The 18,693-nt window shown below is 47.6% G+C and overlaps 1 protein-coding gene across 5 annotated transcripts in view; it reads right to left on the reverse strand.

Moving 5' to 3' along the window:
* GFRA1 (GDNF family receptor alpha 1) overlaps nucleotides 1-18,693 on the reverse strand; it is a 202,833-nt gene that overhangs the window by 46,465 nt on the left and 137,675 nt on the right. For all 5 annotated transcript variants that reach the window (XM_032313351.1, XM_032313346.1, XM_032313349.1 and 2 more), the window contains one exon: nucleotides 12,464-12,800. In XM_032313351.1, the coding sequence (XP_032169242.1) occupies nucleotides 12,464-12,800 (337 nt within the window). The remainder of the gene's footprint in view (nucleotides 1-12,463; nucleotides 12,801-18,693) is intronic.

Consider the following 18,693-nt stretch of genomic DNA (forward strand, 5'->3'; position numbering starts at 1 on the left):
TCCCGTAGCTCTCGCCATGGCAAAGGATCACGTGGGATGGCTCCCATCAGGGTGTATCACCTCACCCAGCACACCAAGGAGCAGAGGCTTGCCTGCGGCATGGGCTCCTACCTATGAGAAGAGAACCACTGAGTCTTCCGGACACAGATGGATTTTACACGTCAGCCTAGAGCTCTGCCTTACTGAGCAGAACGTGACACTGAACCCCTCTGGCATGCTAGAACAGAGAAGGAAAGGCCGTCCTTGAAGGTGCTGCCCACCAGGAGGGCCTCTCTCGGAGTGAGGGGCCAGGCACGCCAGTCTGTCACACAGACCTGGGGGTGACGGCTAATGGGAATCAGCAGTTCTGTGGGGGATCAGCATCAATTCCACCTGGCACTCGGCGGCCCCCCCCACTCTCCCAACCTCACCATTCTGACCTGCCAGAGCTGAACGGGTTGGGTACACACTCAGGATGTCTTAGTTCAAGGATGCTATGGGAACGTGTGCGCCCACACACGTCTTCCAGCCCGAGACCATTCTGGTCCTTCTAGTGCAGCAGTTGTCACAGGGAGGCCCAGGGACCCTGGTAATCTCAGCTTTTTAGGGTCCATGAGGTCAAAGCTGCTTCCTACCCATACGAAGTTCTGATTTACCTTTCTGTCTCCCATGCTCTCACTGGAGGACCCTGTTTTTCCAGAAGCCACCCGATGTGGGATACTGCAACCAACTGAAAGCCTAAGCGAGTAGAAGACCCCAGGTGTTTTACAGGCAGACACTAGACTGGAAAAGTAGAAAACAATGCCATATTTCACCTTATATTTTTTGTTTTGTAAATATAGTGATTTTCAATAAAAATATTTTCTGTTATTTTGAGTAACATGTAATGGGCTGCTCGGTGTTATTTTTTCCCTTGATGTTATTTTTAAATGAAGAACTAAATATGTAACCCTTTCTTCACCTTTGATTCTCAATATCGTGTCAGTTAGATCTGTCCCCTGCCCCCAACAAAAACCTCTTGGGATTCTCAGTACTTTTAAGAGTGTAAAGGAGTCCTGAAACCAAAAATTAGAAAGCCACTGTTTGAACGAGAAGTGAAATGTGTTTTGTGAGGGGCACTTGAGCTCTATCTGGATGAGATCCAAAGGTCTCTTGTCCAAAATTTTTGTTTTAAGAGGAATCGATTGTGAAAACAGAGTCCCCTCAGGTATCCAACTCCACACACTCTGAGCGGCTCAGGAAAAATTCTGTAGGCTGTTTGCAAGAGGCACCCACTTCGCACCAGAGACGGGCAGGAGAGCGTACACAGAACCTGGGCTCTGGCGCCCACAGACCCTCTGGGCTCTCGTCACTGCCTCCACCTGGGTGACCTCCTCATCCATGAGACAGGGTAGGAGCTAGTGACAGCCCCGCTTCAGGGGCTGCGGTGAAGGGCTCGGCACAGGGCCTGGCACACCATAAATGTCACACAAATGTCACTCTCCTCATCATCCTCCTCAGCACCATCACTGTTATCCATGCCTTCCTGTCACGCTGTCCCCGGCTCCGCAGATTCTGGGCTCCTGAGTCCTGCACCACGAGCCACTCTGCCTCCGGCTGTGGCTAGCCTCCTAATGGGCTGATGGGATGATTCACAGCACAGAACCAGCCAGAGGACAGGAGGGACCGGTCTCAGTGGCACTGAGTCAGTCACTGCCCTTTGCTGCATCGCTCACATCACTGACTCAGACCCAAGCCCCTCTGAGAACCCTTTATTCACAGTTACTCCGGGTCACTGAAGCAGCACGTGCCCTGAGAGGCTGCCAGGGGTCCCCCCACTGACTATTCAGTTTCAACAATAGTGAATTTAGCACGTCGGGCTGAACAATCTCGTGGCCACCTCCGTTCATGTCTTACTGGGTTATCTTTGCATGCCAATAATTGTCCATTCGACAGGAATGTTCTTGAGATGACACATGCTCCAAAGACCTCTGGACTTGGTCCGCCCCCGCCTCTGGCCCCCACTTTTCTCGAACGGTGCAACACTGGAAAGACGGTGACGTGTCAAGCTTAGCAACATGGTCTCACATAACGGCGTTGACATTTCCACGCACTACTTAATGCTGTGGGTGCACAGAAGTGTAAAGCAAAGAATCTACCCCCTCCACCCACCAAGCCTACTTTAAAGGTCTCTGCCTTTAAAGGGGAAGGGTACGTTACATTGGGGATTTAAGCTTCTTTATCCTTTAGGATAACAGCTTACATGCAAAGAGTGACGGACATAATTTATTGAGTGTTTGCGGTGTTAGGCGGCAGGCATGGTGTTGATGCCTTTGCATAGATACCTCCCTTAGTCCCTAGAGCTGCCCTGGGAAGAATGGAATCCCCAGCTTCCTTTACAAACACCAGACTGAGGCCTCCAGCCGCCCACTTCCTAGAACCAGCACAACCAGGGTGCCCACTCAAGCCCACCTCACTCACCAACAACACTGACAACCACAGGGGAAGGAGAAGAAAAGTCCCAACTTCAGCCTGGAGTGGAACTTTGCACAAATTCTTGTTTTCCTTGGATGCAAAATTTTCTGCATAATTAATTGCTTTTGGAAATTACAGAGCAATTTCCCATTCACTGAATTGGAAATACTCCATCGAAATGTAAATGCCAACGTGACTGTGGGATACCTAACTTGGGGTAATGCCTGAGTAGGGGTCTGGGGCCTCCTGGCTAGAGCAAGACTCCCAGCCTAGCTGTGACAGCCTGGCCCAAGCCCTGCACAAGAGCTACCCCGCAACTGAAGGGGCAGATTTCCTCCTACAAAAATGAGACTGCTCTGGGCCATGGGCTATGGGTCCTTCTGTCAACCCTAATCTTGTCTCCGGTAAAAGGCAAGTATGGAGAGGGAAAAGTCGGCTTCTTGGGACCAGCATGCTGGTCAGCATGGGATGCCCCTGGCCCCCAAAAGCTATTGGTCTGGATGAGAGGGCTGTCCCTCCGGAATACTGAGGTCCCCCCTTTTCCCATTTTTTGTCCAGTGGATAAAACTCATTTGCTAAGGAGCTGCAGGAAAGAGAAACAACACCTTCCTTTGGAATTAAAAACAAGAAGACATCATAGACTCTATGTGGTTGGGATTAGGATGACTTGAGGAGGAAGCCAGTTTATTTGTCAGTGAACTTTGGCCTTAGCATGTGACATGGCAGCTGGGCAGAGCAGCAGACTGCACAGAGGAGCAGGGGATCAGCTGGGTCTCTCTCCGCGGCCGGCAGTCTTGGACAAGGTGTCGGCTATCTTGGGCCCCCCACGTCAGCACTTCCAGGAATGAGTCCACATCTCTCATCTACCCTCCCCCCCTTTTGCCCATGCTGTGGTCAAGATGCAATTCAGAAAATGGAGGTTTTCCTCTGATTCATGACATGGCCTCAGGGCAGGGAGAAGGTAGGCGGGCAAACACCTGGATGACCCCAACCTGGTGACATAACCGTGGATTATTTAGAGCTTGTTGTCACTCCGTGACAGCAAAGAATTCATCTCCCATGAGATACACAGCCAGGTCCCTGATTTCTGCTGCCTTGGGGTAGGTGAGGGTTGAGGACCCTGAACTCCCATGACAGCTGTCAGGGAGATATGGAGCCCAACCGGGGAAGCGGGAGCTGCTGGGTGACGGGCACGTGACTTACATGTCCAGAACCCTTGAGGTCAAATAGACTGTGCTCAGTAAATGTGCTCCTAGTGAATGACTGAGTTAATAATAATAATAATAATCAGAATAAACCAGTGTGGTGCGAGAGGATTTTTTCTTATTTGTAGAAACAGTTCTTGTCATCACCAAGCTGTCACAGAGAAACCACTCTGTAATAATCAGTGAGTGCTCAAAAGGAAATTAGATAAAGAACTTAATGAGCATGTATTACCTGAGTAGTTTTTTTTTTTAAATGATGCAAAGACGGACATTATGTCCTAACTGTCTGCGAAAGCGGTCTTTAAAACTGGTGCTGTCTTAGCTACTGAGCCATGAAGTGCGTCTGGATTCAGAGGCTGGCCGGGATCATCATTCCGCCTGTCTGGAACTGAAGACCGTAAGGCTGAACAGTGTGAGAACATTGTACTCTTGTCAGGAAAGACAATCATTTGGAAAAAAGGACAGAAACCAGGTTTCCGAGTTAGCAAGACCTGGCTAAATCAGGGAGGAACCAATCCCGGGGCTCCTCGCCCACCGCCTGTCCCTGCAGGGCAGCTGGGCTGCTCGGAGACCACCTTGTGCGCTGTGTCCAGTGCTGCTCGTCATCAAAGCCTGGTGAGTAGGTTGTTGTTGACATCCCACGCCTTCCTCACACCCACGGGCCCCGGCCTCTGTCCCATGACCACCAAGCCTCTCTCTCCCGGGCTGCTCATCCCTCCAGCCCAGCTCAAAGGCAGCTTCTCCAGGAAGCCATGCTGACCCACCCTGCTGAGGTGGCTGTTCTCACCTCTGTTCTCCCATAGCACTTTGTCCCCTCTGAGCACAGACTACCACACCAGGCTGCAATGACGCTCGGTGCCTGCCTTCCTCTCTGCCCTGTAGATGAGAAGCTGAGTCTTTACTCCTGGCACAATAACTGAAGGCCAGCTGGATGGATGGATGGACAGACGTAGGTGGATGCACGGATGGAGAGACATCTATGGGTAGATGGTAGATGCACAAATGGATGGATGGGTGGATGGGCGGATGGAGAGATGGACAGATGGGGTGGGCAGATAATGGGTGGATGGGCGGACAGATGGATGGATGGACAGATAGGTGGGTAGATGGACAGATAGGTGAGTAGATGCATACAGGGATGGCCTGACGGGTGGGTGGTCGCATGGATGGACAGATTTCCTATGTGCTAAAATCAGTGTCATTCTGAGTTCTACTCCTTTTCCCCCTTTGAGTGACTGACACCTGTGCTCACCATGATTTTCTTCCTAAAATTCTATTCTCCCCTCAGCTTTGGGGACTGTGCCTTTACCTCTGAGGACCTCTCTGCACAAGCCTTCCCTCTCCATGTGGAACATGGACATCCTCGTGCACCACAGACCCCATGTTGTTTTTCTGAGCCCAGCATGCCTCCTCTGACTCTGGTAGTAGACTCTGCCAACTCTGGCTTCAATTAAGCCAAAATATACATTCCCTCTCACCTCAGTGGCTCGTCCAGGGATGAGCACATGCCATAGCCAAGGCCACTCAAAGTCCTTGTGCAGGATTTTTCTAACAGGTTATAGTGGGGAAGAGTCTGTCTTTGATTATGAGGTGACAGGGTAGGTGCCTTGCAGCTGTGGGGGCAGCATTCACTGAGAAACAGGATGAGAAGGCAGCAGAAGGAGCAGCGAGGTGACAGTGTAGCTCCGGTGACACTGTGCCTGGCATCTTGGCCGTGACCAATTACCTTGCCTCCCCAGGCCTGAGTTAATACAAGCCCCCTCTTCTGGCCTAGCCACTTAAGCTAGGTTTCTCTCATGGAACCAAGAGTCCCAAAGAACACAGCCCGCAAACAAGGCAGGGCCCAAACAATTCACGTCCTCTTCCCACCCCTCCAACCCTAGAGACAAGTCTGTTCCTCCTTCTCCTGTTCCCCGTCCTGGCTACTAACGCCATCATCTCTGCCTGGTCTGGAGAGACCCACGGTAGCCTCTGCCCAGGCCAGGCACTCTCAGTAAACTCTCCTTTCTAGGGTGCCTCACGCTTCCCAACTATCACCTTCTCCTCCTGGTTCATCTCGCATCCCGCTTCACCGTAAGAACCTCCCACCCGCCTCCTGGACTCTCCCCAAGCTGATCCCCCTCCACACCGCCTCCTGGGAGCCCTCTGAGGCCCAGCTGGTCAAGTCTTTCTTCCTTCCTAAAGCTTCCGTGGATAAAGTCAATACTTCCAACATGGCACTGGAGGCTCCCAATCTCTTGTCTTGTTATCACACATACGCTTCTCTCTCCAGGATGGTCTTCAGGCCCCTACTCCCACCTCCACCACAGCAACCTCCCTAAACCCAGTACCTTCCCTCTGCTGGACTTTCCCTGCTTCTCACCCACTGAGGCCCTTGGCTCCTGAGACCCTCCGCTGTGACACCTCGCCCCCTGAAGAAATATGGGCTCTCTCTTGCTCTCTCTTTGGGCTTCCCGGGCAGACTCCATTCCATCCTTCTTCCGCCCACCTTCATCCTCGAAGACGGTCGTACACAGTTCTGGAACCAAGACTCCATCTGTCCATGCAGCTCTGGTAACTGACAGAATGTGCAAATATAAAGTCTCTGACGCTTTCTGTCTCGGGCGGAGAGAGGCAAAAGCGACACTGGTGAGGACGTGGGCAGGTGAGGGAAGGTGGGAAGAAGGTGAGGCAGAGACTCTAAGCTCTGGGAGGCACCGGGAAGGGGCAGGAAGGAGAGAGACAGGATGTGGTATAAATCTAGACCGCCATTTTTTTAGTGACAGACTCCAGCAGGAGCAGACAAATGGCTCTACACCCGCCTCTGCCCAAGGAGAGGTAAGGAAAGAGATACGAGGTGACAGGATTGCGCAAGCTGTAGCGGGTTCAGTCTGATTCACCCTTCAGGTTACCCCTATGAGCTCTGACACCGCTTCCGCTTCCGGTGTGGACTTCCGGCCTACCTCAAGGGTGCACAGGCCCGGGGCAGGGGCAGGGGCTGGGGCCTGGAGGACCTGACTAGAGGCACGTTCTTCCCCCTGCTGCACTCAAAGGCAGCAGCAGCAGAGGTCAGAGGACAGCCTGGCTCTTCTCTCAGGATCCTGATGTTGCCCGCACACAGGACCTCCCCCCTCAAGAGTCTTGGCGGGGGGCAGTTTCCAGCACACAGTCTGGGTGGCGGGCTGCTCATGCAGGTGGGACACATCAAAAACGGAGCCGTTCACCACTCCAGATGCATGGCTAAAGACTCCCATGTAATCATTTGAAGTAAAAACTGCTCAAATGAACTGGAAAATGTTTTACTTGTATTTTCTCATATTCCCGAACCTTTCTTTCCATGGTTCAAAAGTTTGCATTGTCTAATTGCTGATTTCCATTTGTGAATGAATCAGCGTAAAATAAAATTAAGTGCCAAATTAATCTACCCATCTAGTTTTAGGCATTAATTATCCTCTGAGCCATTTTCTCCCTGTGTTTGCCACATGTTGAGACAAGCCCAGATATAGTAATATAGAAGAACCCAGTTTGCAACTCAGGAATGCAGCCCAAGCCATGGAGGAGATGTCCTTGATCTCTAAGATCCACAGTTTACTGCGTGGAAGGGATCTGATTCTAGGCAAATGAAATGCTCCTCACTTTTTTTTTTTTAATTTTTTTTATTTTTAAAGATTTTATTCATTTATTTGACAGAGATCACAAGTAGGCAGAGAGGCAGGCAGAGTGAGAGGGAAGTAGGCTCCCTGCTGAGCAGAGAGCCCGATGTGGGACTCGATCCCAGGACCCTGAGATCATGATCTGAGCCAAAGGCAGTGGCTTAACCCACTGAGCCACCCAGGTGCCCGCTCCTCACTTTTTAAAGGTTCACTAACATCTGTCTGACTAAGTTACTGAAGCAGAAATCTGTTGGATAGTTTTGTGATGTGTTTCTCAACTGCCCAGTTAATAAATTAACAACAACACATTTCCTCTAAGTGTAACAGAGTTGGGCCCAGGATGGAGAGTGGCGCTCTCCACCTGCTACAGCAGGATTTTTGAAAATCACATAGCGGTTCTTCTGAGGCTGTATCAGAGAGACCTTTCTGGTTCTGCTAAAAACAAACAGAAATAAATACAACCAAAAAATGGGTCTCCAGGATGCAACTGTAGCATCCTCAGTCCCCAGAAACAGGTAGAATCATCTACTTGGTGACCTGATCAAAGCCAGCATTCCTGGAAACTCTGGGGGACATGGAGCCAAAGCACCAGGACAAGCAAGTGGATGGGGGACAGAGGGCACAGAGGCCCTGATACCTTCTCTTTTGAGGTTCAGCATTATCAGAATCCTTCCAGAAGTAACGAGATATCCCTGACCAAGCACTGTTTCCTTAACAAGGAAGAATTTCCACAATAGGAGACAACAGAGATGAACCTGGAGGAATTTATGGTAAGGGAAATAAGCCAGTCACAGAAGGACAAACACTGCATGATCTCACTTACACGAGGTATCTAAAACCATCCAACCCATAGAAGCAAAAACCGTATCACAGTTGCTGAGAGGTGGGGGAGGGGAAGCAAGAAGCCGCTAATTCGTGTATACAAATTTCACTTAAGCAAGATAAATGAGTTCTAGTGATCTGCTGCACACCCCTGTGCCTACAGATGACAACGCCAGACCGTGCGGTCAGAGGGTAGATGGCATGACAAGTGCTCTTACCATAATAAATTTTTTTTAAAGGAGGAAGGAAAGGGGACGAAGGAAGGAAGAAAGAAAGGAGATGCAACGCTGCAATGTCCACTTTGGAAGGTACCGCCAGTAAAGCAGAAGTCTTAGCTGGTGGGCGGGCTCTGGCTGGAACGTCTTAGGGTTCCACCCCTAGGGCAACACGTCATGCTTTGGGAAACAGCAGCTCCACACTGAGCATGAACGAAATTACTCGGGTGCCCAAGGTTGCCCTTGTGCAGAATGGCCAAGAAGGGCCCCGCCCGCAAACCAAGAACCCTCTGGGTTGTTCTCAACAGCGACACCATGAGGCAGCACCTAAAGCCACAGGCAGGTAGCTGGTCCACAGCCTCCAGCTCACTCTCCGCCTGGCATGGGAAGCAGAAGGGGTTTTGGAGTAGAACTCTGTTGCTCTTAGCTGAGAACAGAAGGGGGCATACTCCAGAGGAAGATGCCAGACCTCTTGGTAATAAAACTGAGCTGAGGCATCTTTTTTAGTTAGAAAAATAAAGGAGAGATGAACATATTTGAGCACCCAGAGCCGGTGAGCAAGTGTAGAGTTTATTTTGGATTATCAGACTTCGGGGGAAAGGAGGTAAGGCGGAGGTTTAAATTATGCATCTGTAACAACCTGCAGCAGGAATAAAGGACGATGCCTCCTTTATGGCCAAACCCAGTCCTGACATCCTTCCAGGCACTAAGGAAAGCAACCAGAGGGACGACTAGCAAGGGAGACGCTGTGCTTCAGGGGAAGAATGTGTGCCTTTTACATTTCATCACATCCTCCTCAAAATACCTCTGCATTTGCTGTTCTATAGACAAGCTTGGAGGCCCCAAACCCCCCAAGAGGAAAGGAACCAGTCAGCTTCTCTACAAGGGAAAGGAGAAAAGAAAACAAAGTCAAAAGGGGAGACTAGCGCTGCCTCTCTTCTGTGGGAAGGCACAAGGCAGGAGAGAGACAGGTTTTGCCCAGGGGCGGCTGGACACTGACGGAGGAACCCGTGTGCCGCGACCAGGAAACCAGCAAGTGCAAGGGGAGGTTTAATGAGCCCAGCCAGTTCTGTGATGGCTGCTGGTGCCGAGATGGAAGCGGGTGTCTGAAAGGGTGAGCTTTCGAAGAAAACTGTTTTTAGGAAGCAATGTTTCTTCTTGCTGTCCCTTGCCCTTTGGAAGACTCAGATCAGGGCCTCGGTCATCCCCTTCGCGACACCTCCCTGTCTCTGGGTGGGTACGCGTCGGAGCACCTGTTATGTGAGCCCCGCTGGAGCCCCAACTCCGGAATCCCAGCTGCTGCCCAGGGAAGCAGGCACCCCAAGGGCCTCCCCAGGATGGACAGAGGAGGGACGGAATAAAAGGGATAGGATTAAATACAAGATTAATAAAATATGATGAATGAAAACACCCTGAGCCTACCCGGCAGCTGAAATTACGTTTACCACATCTGTCAGGGAGGAGGTCATCGTGAGTAATACGTCCAGGCCCTGGAAAGAACTTATGGTCTAAATCCCTCACCGATGGGTACCACTGGGGAAGGTGCTGGTTTACTTTCCCAGGAAGTCTCAGCACAGGGTATAAAACCCTTCAATTCCGCTGAGACAGATCTCACTTGGGAGCACTCCTGGGTGCTGCAGAATCCGGATTTCCAAACACCTTTCGAGTCATGTGCACCTGCACTCCGCCGCGAGGCAGCTGTGGTCACCACATCCCTGCCTTGGTGTGACCAGGCACAGTTCTTATCAGGCAGGACTGTCCTGTGCTTCCCCCAGGACATTTCTGCACCATCAGCTGATGCCATTCTGCCACGGAGGCTGTGTCAGCACAAATAATTCCTGGACCGTTCCTAGAGGGTCAGTCCGAGCCCCAAACAGCACCCAAATCACCCTGTTATCTGCACACTCGCCCTGCCATCCCCCGCAGAATACCACAAGCTCCCCATCTCTCAGCTACTTCTCACTACATCTCAGCAAAATACCAACCTGACTTAGCGAATTTACACCAACCTTCCAAGGATTCTTTAAAGGTTTTATTTACTTATTTAGAAAAAGGGGAGGGGCAGAGGGAGAGAGAGAATCTCCAGCAGACGCCAGGGTGAGCACAGAGCCTGACACACAGCTCCATCCCACAAACCTGAGCCAAAATCAAGAGTTGGACATGTAACTGACTAAGCCACTTGGACGCCCCCAGGAGTCTCTGTTTTGCAGTAACGCCGATGAACTGCTCAGGGTCGGCTTTCAGCCCATACAGGAGCTGTCTCAGACCTCCGCAGCTTGTGTGCAAGACCAACCTCCTGAGAAGAGAAGGGAGAGGCTCCTTCACCTCTCCCAGCCCCCGTCCGCTGCTCAGCGGCCTCACACATCACTCCATTCCCCCCACGGTACAGCTTCCTGTCTTGAGGCCGCCTGGTTTGGACCCATCAATGAAGAGGACAACATCTACCAAAAAGCCAGGGAAGATCCTAGAAACTCAGTCCTGCTCCTAGAAGAGGGATCTCTTCTGCTCTTAGACTAACGGGGCACCAGGAACTTGAGTTTCAAATCCAGGGGTCTTCACAGGAGGGCTGTTCAGTACGTCTGCTCCCTCCTGGCCTGCCCCTAGGCCTCTCCCCGTTCCGCTCCTCAAACGCATTCACCTCCAGCAAATGGTTCTTCTAGTCTCTGGTTGATCAGCTTCCCCAAGTTCTGGATGCGTGGGGTTCTGCCTCATCCTTCCAGCAAGCTGCCCCTGTTTCTAGCCCATACCTAAGAAGATCCTACGGAAACAGAGGTCCAAGAGGGTGCGAGCCCTTGGAGAAACTCCACTGTAGGAACACCTGACTCCTCCCAGGACACAACTGCCCATCTGCATTCTATCTCATATAGCAAGTCACCTGCTGAGAACTTTAAAAAAGGTGACGGGACATTACTTCCAGAAAAATCTTGAGCATGCGAGAATTCTACAGATAACGAGGACTTTTAATTTTCTTTGGTCCCTGTTAGAACTAGTTTAAGGAAAGAATGGGATGTCATTGTCAGCTCTACTCAGCTCACCAGAACCTTCAGAATATAACATTTCACCCTTGCTCTCTGCTCTTTAGAAATGGGAAGCCTATAAGCCAACGAGCACATAGTCATACCCTCCTCTGTTTGTCTGCCTGTAAACACTCATGGAGTGCACAGGATTTGGTCAGAGAAGGCATTCAAAGGCTCCTGGCTCTGCCCCGGGGACAAAACACAGCTGTTGTCAAAATGGTGCCCCCTCTGAACCTCCAGCCGGGGATCCCGCCCCCGTGTCTGGGAGCAGCAAGCTCATCACCTCAGGCTACAAAGACTTGGTCTCTGCTGCTCAGAATCGGCTTGCTTCCATCAGCAACTAAATTCAACCCCAAGATTTAGAAGGACACCCATCAAATTATTGACAGTGACAGTTGGTGGAAAGTGGGTGCAGAGTGAAAGGGGTCAGCTACCTAACTCTATATTCCTTAAAACAAAACAAAACAATAACAACAACAAACAACCATGGAGAGTATGTTTATGGATTCCTTCAAAAATTAAAATACATTTTTAAAAAATGGCCAAAAAGGCAAAGGAAGCCACAGTGTTCAACAACAGGGCCAGGCTTAGCAGGGTTTCCGCCGGGAGCTGAGTGGGAGGGTGCCCACTCTCCTTAGCCACGCAGATGACTGAATGGCCCAAGGCATTCTGGAAGTTCTTTTCAGGGATGGACACAGCTCAGGCTCTCGCGATGGTCTCTCCCAGGCTTAGACCTTGACTGTCAAGAACCTCTCTATTTGCCACTCCCCCCATCCCCAACTGAGTTAACCCCTAAGATCCCAGCAGCAGCCCAGAGTTTGCTGAGTGGGGGTGAGTTTTCACGCTCACTGGGCCTCAGGTGACCCTCTGTGTTTACTAAGCACCCCTCAAAGCGTTCCTCAGGTTAAAGACGGGAACCTCCCTCATTAAAAGCGCCTGACTAGCTCTGGAAGAACCTGGGGCCGAGGGTCGAGGTCTGTTTCTGGCCAGCAGGCTCCACCGCCTGCCCTCTCCTTGGCTTCCCCGCCCCAAACAGCCACCCTGTAAAAACCCAGAAAACAGGAGCTCGGCCAAGAAAGCAGCCGCAAAGGTTCTCCCGGCCGAGCTCCTTCATCACCCAGCCCCCGGCGCCTGCTTACCTGCAGATGTAATTCGTCTTGCAGGAGTCCTGCAAATTCAGGCAGTTGGGCTTCTCCCTCTCCTCGTAGGAGCACACGGGCACGATGGTCTGCCGCCGCCGCTCGGTGCACGCGATGTCCCGGCAGGAGCAGAAGAGCATCCCGTAGCTGTGCTTGGCGGGGACCTTGTCAAAGAACTGCCGCAGGGCCTTGTGGCACTTGCGCCGGTTGCAAACCTCGTTGGACATGCTGGTGGTGCACGGGGTGATGTAGGCGGACCGGTACTTCTTGCAGGTGTCGTCGAGGTTACAGGCCTTGGCGGCGTCCAGGCAGTTGTTCCCCTTGGGCACGGGCTCCACTGCAGAGGAGAGAAAGGCAGGCGTGACCCCAGGGTGGGGGGCCCCGAGGCTCACATTCGCTCTGTTCTACCTGAGGCTCGGCCGGGTCCCGGGCGATGCTGGGAGCTCTGATCAGCTCTGTGTCTTGAAGCTAATAGGTAATGAGTTCATGACAAGGAGAAAGTATAAGGCTGGGAGCCCAGGGCAGCCCACAAGCCCCTAGCGGTCCCTTAGATGGATAATTAGGTAGTACTGAGTGAGGCCAAAAGGAGCCAAAGGAGCCGAGGCACCTGCCTGACGAGGTATAAACAAGGCAACAGGAGAACACGTTTCCAGCTCCTGGTTGGTAAACTGAAATTAGGATAAAAGAAAAAGGCAACAAATTATATACTTGTTCATTATACAGTATATAAAATGATATGCTGAATCTAAGTATAATTGCCATGCAATCCTCCAGGAATATAATTATGTAATAAATGCATATAGTACATGCTAATTACTATATGATTATAGAGTAATTACATGGTTATTTGAGCCCAGAAGACAAAATATTACGCCAGCTCTCTAAACAGGAAGAAGTAACTACAGCGAACTTGTGTTTAAGTTCTAGCTCACAGGCCATTGGAAGAAAACCAGAATACATTACGTGAAAATTTGCAAACCTCAATTACCACTTAACTTGCCACATACAATATGTGGGATCCATGAGTATTGAGGGCTGCAAACTAGAAAAATTCAGCAAGGATTCTGGATAGGATTTCAATGGGCTTACAAACCATAGGCCTCAGGAATCTTATAAAACATATGTTGCCTTCTACCCAAGCTCTCTGTGCTCGTGCTCAGAGAAAACAGGGTTGTCCACTGCCATGCTGCCCACTGTGCCTGGAAAGAGAGCACAGGGGAAGCAGGGCCCACTGCAGCAGCCAAGCAGACTGGCGGACAGGCCCAGGCCCAATGCCACAAGTTAAAAGATGAGCAGACAAGGTTAATGTAGCTTGACATGATGACACAGGTGTTTTCACAGGAGGGAAGTGATGGAAAAACCTTCTAGGGCCTGGTTATAAGGGGATCCATGGAAAACCGATCATTAGATGTAGCAGTGACCTTCTGGAGACAGCAAAGAGGTAGAAGACAACCTTGCTCAGTTGTGAGAATTGTTTTCCCCACACCCTTCCACTAAGTTCCTGCTCAGGCCTTGGCCCCTGCTTTGGTTCTGGAACGCCCTTTCATTCTCCTTGTGCCCTGGTCAGTGGGGGCCACGAAGGCATTTGGGAAATTACAAGAGGCCAGAGAACTGATTAAGAGAGGAGAAAGGGCCCAAAAGACAGGGCAGTGCACTTAGTGTACATTCAAAGGGCACATGGAACATTCCCCAACCTTAAAGAAGGCAACCCTGGGGACGCCTGGGTGGCTCAGTTGGTTAAGCGGCTGCCTTCGGCTCAGGTCATGATCCCAGCGTCCTGGGATCAAGTCCCACATCGGGCTCCTTGCTCGGCAGGGAGCCTGCTTCTCCCTCTGCCTCTAGCCTGCCACTCTGTCTGCCTGTGCTTGCGCTCTGTATCTCTCTCTCTCTCTCTAGCAAATAAATAAAAATCTATAAAAAAAAAAAAAAGATTTAAAAAAAAGAAGGCAACCCTGCCAGCAGTGTGACAAGGATGAACCGTGAGGGCATTATGCTAAATGAAATAAACCAGTCATAAGAGGATAACTACTATATGACTCCACTTACAGGAGGTTCCTAAAACACTCAAGCTCAGACAAACGGAGAGTACAATGCTAATGGCCAGGGGTTTGCGGAGGTGGAAATGGGGAGTTTCTATTCAAGGCGCATCAAGCTTTAGTTACGCAAAAGGAGTAAGTTCTAGAAGTCTGAAATCCAACATCATGCCTACCGCCGGTGGTGCTGTATTGTACACTTAAAAATCTGTTGAGAGGGTAAATCTCCTGTTAAATCTTCTCACTACAATTTTTTCCTTAAATGTAAGTAAGTGAAGGGCACACAAAGAGAGTCTACATTTCAGGCAGCGAGAAAGACCCCCTGTTTCATGATGGTGTGTCTTGCTTTAAGAAAGCCCAGTATGCAAAAGTCTGAAGTCACCCAATTACACCCTGGCACCACGAGCCAGTACCCTAGTATGCCTTAGGTTCGTGTTTCTGCGATGACATCTGAATCCAACTATTTAATGTGAAGGCAATAAACAAGACATGCAGCCCTTCTTGGGTAAGCAGGACAAGAAGCCAGTGGCCGCACAGAGATCCCTGCTGGTTTAACAAGCACACCTGGTACATTTTCTCCATCACCACCTTCCCAGACCAGCTTCTCTCTGGCTCCTCTGCCTTCACACTCAAGCTCCTCTGCACTCAAGAAATGAAATAGGCACCATGTGCCCGGACGGCATCACCAGGACCTACAGGCCTTGGTAACCCTTCCTGTCTTTTCCTCTTTTGAGACTTTTAATGCTGTGCTGTTGGGCCCGTCAACAACAGTGGTTTATATTCTCAAAGGTCTAGAGTTTCACAGAAGATTTCTAAATTATCCATTTTTCATGAGAGTCTAAAATAAATTAATATAACCAAAGACCAAATTCTGGGCCATCTGGATTAGGCCCTGAAGGCGAGATACAGGAACATAATTTTACTGCCTGCATTTACACTTGTCCTGGTATTGAATGGTGTTTTACGATCTCTAGCTAAAAAGGGAAGAATAGAGGTGCAGAGATGCACCTAACACCTAAATGACATAGCCAGTGATATAGGAACAAACAGTTGACAGAAGTTCAGATGGAGGAAAATGGCGGAAGAATTAAGTCATCACATGACAGCCAGTACCACAGGCCTGCTCAACTCCAGAAAGCTCAGGCTGACAGAGGAGTCTATCCCAATTGGAAGCACTGATTTAGCATCAACAAAATGGTATTTTACATGAATGTCATTAACTTACATTTCATTGTTTACAAAGTTCTGTTCATATTTAATTTGTGTGTATTGTTTTTACAGTTGTGTAAAATTACAAAATAAAAGTTTATAGTTCTATGTTCATGTGTCAAATAAAATTATAGTAAAAAATTATAAAACTCAACACATAAGGTCCAGGAAATTTATTTTTCTCTCTCTCTTTTTTTTTTTTTTTAGATTTTATTTATTTATTTGACAGACAGAGATCACAAGTAGGCAGAGAGGGAGGCAGAGAGAGTGAAGGGAGGAAGCAGGCTCCATGCTGAGCAGAGAGCCTGATATGGGGCTCGATCCCAGAACCCTGAGATCATGACCTGAGCTGAAGGCAGAGGCTTTAACCCACTGAGCCACCCAGGCGCCCCTTATTTTTCTCTCTTAAAGTAGTCTGTATAATATATAAGTTTTTTTAAAAAATTGGTCTGGAGAGAGGCTCCTTGACATGAGTCTTGGCAATGAAATTTTGGATATGACACAGGCAACAAAATCAAAAATAAACAAAGGAGATGATATCGAACTAAAAATCTTCTGCACAGCAAAGGAAACCATTAATACCATGAAAAGGCAGGCTGTGAAATAAGAGAAAATATTTGCAAATCATATATCTGATGGGGGTTAATATCCAAAATGTATAAATAACTCAGACAACTCAGTAACAAAGTAATAATTATGATAATAATAATAATAATAATTCCATTTAAAAATGAGCAAAAAACCTAAATAAACATTTTGCCAAAGGAGATATTCTGATGGCCAACAGGTACTTGAAAAGATGCTCAGCGTCACTAATCATCAAGGAAATGGATATCAAAACCCCACTGAGCTATCAAAGTACACCTGTTAGAAGGGCTAATGTCAAGCCAAGAAATAACAAATTGTGCGGGGAAAAGGGAACCTTGGGCACTGCAGGTAGGATTGTAAATTGACACAACCATTATGAAAGATGGTGTGGACTTTCTTTGAAAAATTAAAAATAAAACTATCATGTGATCCAGCAACTCCACTTCTAGGCATACATGTGAAGGAAACCAAATCACTATGTCAGAGAGATCTGAACCCCTATTTAGACTGCAATGTTATTCACAATAGGCAAGACATGGAAACAACTGAAGTGTTTGTCAGTAGATAAATGAGTAAAGAAAACAGGATGTATACACACACGATGGAATAATATTCAGCTGTAAAAAAGGAAATCCTGCCATGATAAGTAACAAAAGTCAGATAAAGAAAAATACAGTATGATCTCACTTTTATGTGGCATCTAAACACACACACACACACACACACACCATCAAAAAAACCAAACTCATAGGAAAAAAAAAAAAGATCAGCTTTGTAGTCACCAGAGGTAGGGGAAGGTGAACTGAATGTAGGTAGCCGAAAGGTACAGACTCTGAGTTTTAAGATACATATGTAATGGGAAATGTCATGTACAACATGATGACTATAGTTAACAATGTTCTATGCTATATCTGAAAATTGCTAAGAAAATAAATCCTAAAAGTTCTCATCAAATACACAAAGACAATTTTTTCTTTTTCTGTGTATCTATAGGAGGTAACAGATGTTAACTAAACTTGTGATTATCGTTTTGCAATATACATAAGTCGAGTCATGATGCCATACATTTCAAACTTCTACAGAGCTGTCTGTTAATTATATCTTAAGAAAATTAAAAGAAAAACATTGGTCTAGTGTATTCCTGCTTTATTACAATAATGTCAGCTTCCTTTTTGAAGTTGGTAAAACTACATACACCATGATTTTTTCCTTCTTAATGTTACCAAAAAGAAAAGCGATATCTTAAAGTAAAAGCTCTGTACAAAGTGGGAACAGAATGAATTATTTTATGTCCAAACCAACTGCTTAAATTTTACTTCATTTAGCAAACTCACTTTCAGCTGATTCAGTTTTCATCAATATATAACCCAGCCAGAGCACCATCTCTTTACCATTATTTCAGAGCCTGTGACAAATCCAGAATGCACAACCTGAAACATTCAGAGAAGCAAACAAAACAAAACAAAACAAGTGAATTGATGTCCTGCACACAGGTCAGTGTGTGACTAGCTTTTTGTTTCTGATTCTCATTCACACAAAATATTCTCATGACCCTTTTTCCAACTTTTTATGTGAGGCCAATCTTACCCAAAAAGCAGAACCTGGTAAAGACGAAAGAAGAAAACTGCAGACTAAAATTCCTTACGTAGATTCAAAAAGTTCAGTAGATAGCATTTAGCAATGTGTTAAAAGGATAACGTACCAAGCTCAACTTGGGTTTATCTCAGAATGTGAGGCTGGTTTAATATTTAAAAATTAACATAATTTATCATATTAACTAACAAGAAGAAAACCATATGGCCGCTTAAGTGGACAAAGAAAAAGTGTTCAACGAATTTCAGCACTCCTTCCACAATAGAAAATGCTCAGCAATCTAAGAATAGTAAAAAACCTTAATCTGATTAAGGGCATTTATGAAAAACCTACAAATAAAAATCATATTAATAGTGAAATATTGACTTTTCCCCCATAATGTTAGAAACAGATGAAGGATATTCACTCTTACCACCTGTAGTCAACACTGTTGGACTAGGACTAGAGGCCCTAACCATTGCAATTAAGCAATGAAAAGAAATAAAAGGTGTAGAGATTGGAAAGGATGACATTTCTATTTGCAGATGACTTGGAAAATCTTAAATAATTTACAAAACAACTATTAGAATTGGTAAGTGTATTTACCAAAGTCAAAGGATATAAAATTATATATAATAACCAGTTGCATTTTTTAAACTATTAACAAAGTTTTAGGAAATAAAATTTAAAAACATAATTTCATTTGTAAGAGAACCAAAAAAGGAGTGCTTAAAAATGAACAAAAGACATGCAAGATCTCTACACTGAAAACTAAAAAGCACTGCTGAGAAAATTAAGGAAGACCTAAATAAATGGAAATAGATACCA

This window comes from Mustela erminea, chromosome 14 (assembly GCF_009829155.1).
Source record: "Mustela erminea isolate mMusErm1 chromosome 14, mMusErm1.Pri, whole genome shotgun sequence".
Classification (NCBI taxonomy): Eukaryota; Metazoa; Chordata; class Mammalia; order Carnivora; family Mustelidae; genus Mustela; species Mustela erminea.